General features: G+C 38.4%; 1 protein-coding gene across 1 annotated transcript; it reads right to left on the bottom strand.

Annotated features, from left to right (window-relative positions):
* Window positions 1-5,889: 5,889 nt before the first annotated feature.
* Window positions 5,890-6,189, bottom strand: LOC308422648 (keratin-associated protein 19-1-like; the record flags this gene model as incomplete). The annotated part of the gene is made up of 1 exon (XM_080919262.1): window positions 5,890-6,189. The coding sequence occupies one exon, from the start codon at window positions 6,187-6,189 to the stop codon at window positions 5,890-5,892; it is 300 nt and encodes a 99-aa protein (XP_080775388.1).
* Between the last annotated feature and the right edge of the window lie 378 nt (window positions 6,190-6,567).

Raw genomic sequence — 6,567 nt, 5'->3', positions numbered from 1 at the left:
ATAAAAAAGATGGCTGCAAATGGGAAAACAGAGAGCATATCTCATCTAGGCAATGTGTATATGGCTGAGGTTGATTCTTCATTGAGTATTATATCTGATAAATTAACTCTATGGTAATATTATGGAACTTGATCTAAAGGTTCCCAGATTTCTTTTCTTTTCAACACATTTAATGCTATGTTATAATAGCAGGAACAATTGTCACAACAATAAGACAGAGCCATCTTAAAACAAGGGACTGAAACAAAGGGGCTAACAAAAATGACAGATTTAGAGTTCACAGTGTCAGTCAAACAGCAATAAATGAGGAGGTCCAGGCAATCCGAATGAAAACTAATGTCTATGATTTATTTCTTAAGAAAAACTTCTAATAAAAGTTAAAAAAATCAATCACCCTTCATATGTTGATACTTCAAGAAATTATCTATATTTTGTTTCTTCCTTTACATTTAGTATTTGATCTAAATCCTGTGATTTAGATCACTCCTGTGATCACAGTTTCCTGGCAGGTTGGTTATGATTAGATTAAGAAAACCTGCAAAGTAAGGACCTGTAGGGACTGTGAGATGGCTCGGTTGGCATAGTCACTCACTCCCAAGCCTGATGGTCAGGTTCAAGTGTGGAGACTGCATGGTAGAAGGATAAGGAGAGATTCAACTTGACTCTTGTTTCTTCTCCTCTGACCTTCCCAAGCACACTACAGCACACACACCACAGTCATAATAAAAATGATGACTTGTAGTTTTTTTTTTTCTCCCCACCTCTCAGCAGAATAAAGATGTATTCAGTGTGGCTACATAAAGGTTAATGGGATATAAAAATCCTGAAAACACCATGTTTGTGGTCTTAACAGAAAGGTAATATTTAAGTAGAAGACAAGACCATGACTTTACTAAGCTGCAAGACATTGTCCTGCCCAACACCCAACCGCACTATGGCAGCTTCAGCTACTCCTCAAGCAAGAAGAGCCTATCCCAATCCTTCTGAAAATAACCTTGTTCTTTTCATCTAGAGAACGTTCAAAAATGTAACCAATGGACTAGATCAGCAGTCCTCAACCTGTGTGCCTACACCCCACTGGGGGTCCCTTATCAGATATCCTACATATCAGACATTTACATTATGATTCACAACAGTAGCAAAATCACAGTTGCAACCCTAATGGAAGAACCAGGGGAAGGACTAAAGGAGGTGAAGCGGATTACAACCCCATATTAAGAACAGTATCAACTAACTGGACCACCCAGAGCTCCCAGGGACTAAATCAATGGGAAGGAGGGAATATTTGATTCCACAGCGTAGTGGGATGCTAGAGGGGTGAGGCTGGAGGGGAAGAGTAGGTGGTGGAACATCCTCATAGAGGCAAAGCAGAGTGGGAAAGAGAGAGGATGGGTTAGGGAGTTTGTGGAGGGGTAACTGAAAAGAGGGTTATCATTTGAAATGTAAATAAATAAAATGATTAATTAGAAGAAGAAATAGCAATAAAATGATTTTATGATTGAGGGTCTCTGCCCATTAGAGGAACTCCATTAGAAAATTTGGAACCACTGCAACTGATGGAAATAAAACTTTCCTTCACTACAACCGAACTATTTTAATCACCGCAATCTGGAAATTTATTCCACCTTTCTTGCTTCCAATTTTTTAGCAATGTGATCAAGAATGTAAGCATAGCATTTGAAATCTGCTTCAAAAAGCTGTGGTATCAGAAGCACCAATTACTTTGGGTACAAGTCAATTTTAATAGCATCTTGACAGTTTTGAACAGTAATAAATTAAAAAGAAATCTTTCAAATGTGGCCTGTGTTTAAACCAAATGTAGATGCTTAGACAAGGTCATGTTTAGTCAATGCAATGCCTGTCTGCTAAAAATTACGGTGAGCAATCACATGTTATATGTTTTAAATGATTAAAAACATCCACCATTTAAAAAATGTGTCAACAGGACCATCTCTACCATAATAGCATCCCTTAGAGAGCAAATGTAAATGTGTGTTTATATGTCATTAAATTTTAGAGTTAGCAATAAAGAATGAAAACTCAAGGACATAAATCATACAGAACAGTAATCTCAACCATTCATACACAAGAAGCATCTCAGAGCCCCGCTTAGAGTGGAAGCAGAAAGATAACTCTGTCTGGGATACTGAGAACATCTGAGCTTTAGATTTTAAAACGGCAGTAACAAAATTAATTACAGTCTATGCAAATGAGATTTACTGGAAGGCCTTTGTACCCATTCCTTACAGTCTGACTGAACTTAAACACGAAGTATCTTTGTTTCCCATTTAATTATTATACAAAACTTAGAAGGCATAGAAATTAATGACTCAGACTGTCACTTGTGAATAAATTCCTTTCTTCCCCTAAATTAAAAAAAAATCCTTCCCTCCATTTCTTCCTTCCCAACCAAATATTTTTGTATTTATTTAATAATTGAGTTTGTCACCAACACAAGTTTAATTAAGAAGCAACCATAATTAATGTGAAAACATTTCCTGTCTTTCCCTCCCTTTCTTTTTTCTTCCTAGTGTCTTTCCTTCCATCCTTTCTTTCTGTTTATCTTTCTTCCCTCTTGCCTCGCTTTCTCTCTGTTTCCACTCTGTGGTTTGAATCAAAATCAACATTGCAAATAAAAGAAAATAAATATTCCACGAAAATGTATTCAAACAATCATTCTCTTCTTTTAAGTGAATTGACGTGCGCAAAGATCTCTGACACCAGTGGTAAGTGATCAAACTTGAATTAGCAGGATTCACACATTTCAGCCCATGATGAAAGCCCTAGTGGAATGGGGCGGCCCTCGAAGGCCATCCAGTCTGGATTCACTACTGATGTCTTGGGTGTTGAACCAGGAATGATAAGTTGAAGAGAGAGCATCAAGTCCATTTATTGTGCATGGCCTGAAGGGATTTCTGAGAAAAAACCACCGGGAAGAAAGTCAGGATTCATAGTCAGAGCTGAATAATAGGCCAGCAGCTGTCAACCCCGAGAAGCTCTTGTTGGCTGAGGAGCCTGTGTGTTTAACTAACATTTCACTTTGTCTCATTACCCACAGTGGAGAATGTCTATAGAACACTAAGGCTTATTTAACAAATGGAAAGCAGAAAAGAAATGCTCTCCTCAACCAACACACACACACACACACGCACGCACACACACACACACGCACGCACACACACACACACATACTCATACACACACACACACAACTGCGTTCATCAATTTCTTTGTAGAAAACTATGGCATTTGTGTTTCTTCTATCATAGTGGTGGCAAATAGTCTTTATAAGGAACTAGTGAAATCAAGCTGTGTCCAGACCTAAGTCAAGGCCTATTGCATGCTGAGTTCTTAGATTGTACCTTACAAAAGAACTATTGTAAAAGCCTCTCCAATTTAAAGGTTGAGAACAACTGTGCCCTTGGGTGGGCATTTGGAATGCATTTGAAACAACTCACTAGCACAGATAAACAACTTATTCAGAGGAGTGGACAGAATGCCATCTTATTAATTTGTTGTTACAAATAGATAAGATGAGAACATGTATGTTTGTTAATACCATATCAAAGAAAAGCAGGCATAAGGACTTATTGAGCATATTAAGCCGAACAAAAAGTATAATCACCTCACCTGAACACCAAAAAAATAAATGGTATATACCTATGACCATGATGGTTTTGATTCAAAGGGACCTTTCACCTGACCACATGGTATAAGCTTCAAAGGTCAACAGACAGAGGACTTATAACTGTCTCTGGTCTTCAACCTATTTTGGTCTCTACTGTGACTTACTTACCTGCTGTCTGCCTGTTTATCCATAGAGGGGTTCTGTCTGGTCTTTCATAGTGTTATGTGTTTGATTGTTTTTTGTTGTTGTTGTTTTGGTTTTTGTTTGTTTTAATTTGGATTGTTTTCTTTTCTTTTGTGTTGGTTTGGATTTTCTGTTTGTTTGTTTTTAGTCTGTACCTGGTCTTGCTTTCTCAACCTGTGCAGCTGGACACAATCCTGCAGTTCACTTTTAAACAAGTTGAAGTCATGGTGGCATGGCCGGTCCCCCAGCTCCGATCCTTATGCTGACATGGTCCCTTATCCTATCTATACAATTTGTATTTCCATTCCCGCCAATTATTTCTTAAACATCTAGCTTTCTCTTTCATCACTCACTTTACAACATATAAACTGTGTGTGTGTGTGTGTGTGTGTGTGTGTGTGTGTGTTTTACATGCTCATGTGTAATGTAAAATTTGCAAATTAGTATTTGATTAATAAATAAAATTAATATTTGCAATTCTTAGTGTTGGAGAGATGTCTCAGAGCTTAAGAGTACATACTGGTTTTATAGAAAACCCAAATTCAATTTCTAGCTCAGAGTTAAGGTATTTAATTAGTAAATAAAATTAATATTTGCAATTTATAGGGCTGGAGAGACGGTTCTATGTTTAAGAGTACATACTGGTTTTGTAGGGAACCTAAATTCAGTTTCTAGTTCCCAGGTAGGCAGCACAAAGCCACCCATAATTCCCTAATTCCCACTCTAGAATATTCAGACCTCTTTGATCTCTCTGGGTGAATTTACTCATTTGCATTTACCCACAGTAAGACAAATATGCATTCACACACACAAACACACACACACTTAAAATGGCAATAAATCTTAAAAATAAAGAACCTGTGTTTTGCTCTGATGGGATACTAGGGAAGGGCCATTTTGTCTTACAAATTTGTGCCATGGAATTCCCATCATCTTGTTAGTTTACTGTGATGTAAGTAAGAAATTTTGGCTATGCTTTTGTTTCTGACATAGCATGATCACCACAATGATGGTAGCTCTCAGTAGAAGCCTAGGAAAGGAAGGATCACCTAGGTTTATCCTTCCATAAGACAAAGAGTATGAGTAGGAAACACTATTAACTAGAACAGTATTGTCATAACAAGATACAGCCAAAAAGAAATACTCCATTGCACAATAAAAGATGGTGCTTTCTTGGTGACTGAACAATTGAGAGACATTTGCAAGAGTTCATGAGTAAACCAATAGAAACAAGTCATTTCTGATTAGTAGCAGATATCCTACATGTTTTCAGCTTGAGTAGAGAAATGAGTTAGAATCGTTTCCATCAAGCTATAGGGTGCAGGCAGACATCAGAACTTTCTACCTCAGTTTGGACTTCATTACTATGAAGAGACGCCAGGACAAAGGCAACTCCTACATAGGAGAACATTTAATTGGGGCTGGTTTCCATGGTGGGAAGCATGGTAGAATGCAGGCTGACATAGTGGTAGAGGAGCCGAGAGTTCTACATCTTGATCCAAAGGCAGCTAGAAGGGGACTTTCTTCTATACTGGGTGGAGCTTGAGCAGTGGTGGTTCTCAAATCTCACCTACACAACGACACACTTGCTCCAACAAGGCCATGCCCACTCCAACAATGCCACACCTCCTAACAGTGCCACTTCCCCTAGGCCAAGCATATTGAGACTTGAGTCTATAGTGGCCAAAACTATTCAAACCAACACACTTCCTAATTAAAAAAAAAATCTTTATATTAATTTCAAACTAAGAACTTAAAGTAATGATTAAAAGCTTCAAAAATTTACTAGATAATAACAAAGCATAAACTTTCTCAAAGATAACACTAAAAAGAATGTGGAAATAGAAATTAACAAACCAGAAGAGTTAGATAACATTTTATTCATATTAAATTCGCATTTTGGTAATGGGTTGCAGAGGTTAACGATTCAAAATGTTCATAGACACTGTTTAAACATTCTCAAACTGTGTAAATTGATGTCAGAGAAGATGGAATACACGTTTCTCCGGAATAAGAGCAAAGAACAGGACTGCAAGTTTTTCCAAGTCTCGTGTTTGCTTCTAATTTCAACAATTCACTCAGTAGAAGCTGGAGAACCCGTATCTTCCACAGCATGAGGGGCGACGGCAGCCACATCCAAATCCCCCGAAGCCAGAGCCATAGCCATAACCTCCGAAGCGAGACCCATATCCTCCGAAGCAAGAGCCATATCCTCCGAAGCCAGAGCCATATCCTCCAAAGCCAGAGCCATATCCCCCGAAGCCAGAGCTGTATCTGAAGCCTCCGTAGCCACAGCCACAGCCCAGTCTGCGGATGCTGTTACACCCACAGCCAAAGCCGTAGCCCAGGCCTCCGTAGTAGCCGCTGGAGTAGCTCATGGTGTCAGGAGTGGTAGTTTTGTTCTTGTGATTGAGGAGAGACTGTGAGTATGAGCATCGGCACCTCCAGTGAAGCTTATATACTCTGGCCCGTGGATGTGACAAAACATGTGGTCCTCCTTTGTGTCATTCCAGAAATAGCAATTACCTGAGACAATACTTTCATCCACTGTCTTTTGACCAACATCTGTTAAGATTGCTTATGATTTATTTGGGTATTTAGTGAGTTTGTCTCAGAACTTAATGCTTTAACCTTATTAAGAAGGAGTCATCATATCTTCCAAGTGCAAAGATAATAAATAGACCATAACAGAATCATTATTAGACATACCAAACACACTAAGTATTCTTGAATGTAAATTAAAATTCTTCAAAGAG

This window comes from Micromys minutus, assembly GCF_963924665.1.
Source record: "Micromys minutus genome assembly, chromosome: 7".
Taxonomy (NCBI): Eukaryota; Metazoa; Chordata; class Mammalia; order Rodentia; family Muridae; genus Micromys; species Micromys minutus.
The sequence above is the reverse complement of the archived record's forward strand: the minus strand, read 5'-3'. Positions and strand labels throughout refer to the sequence as shown.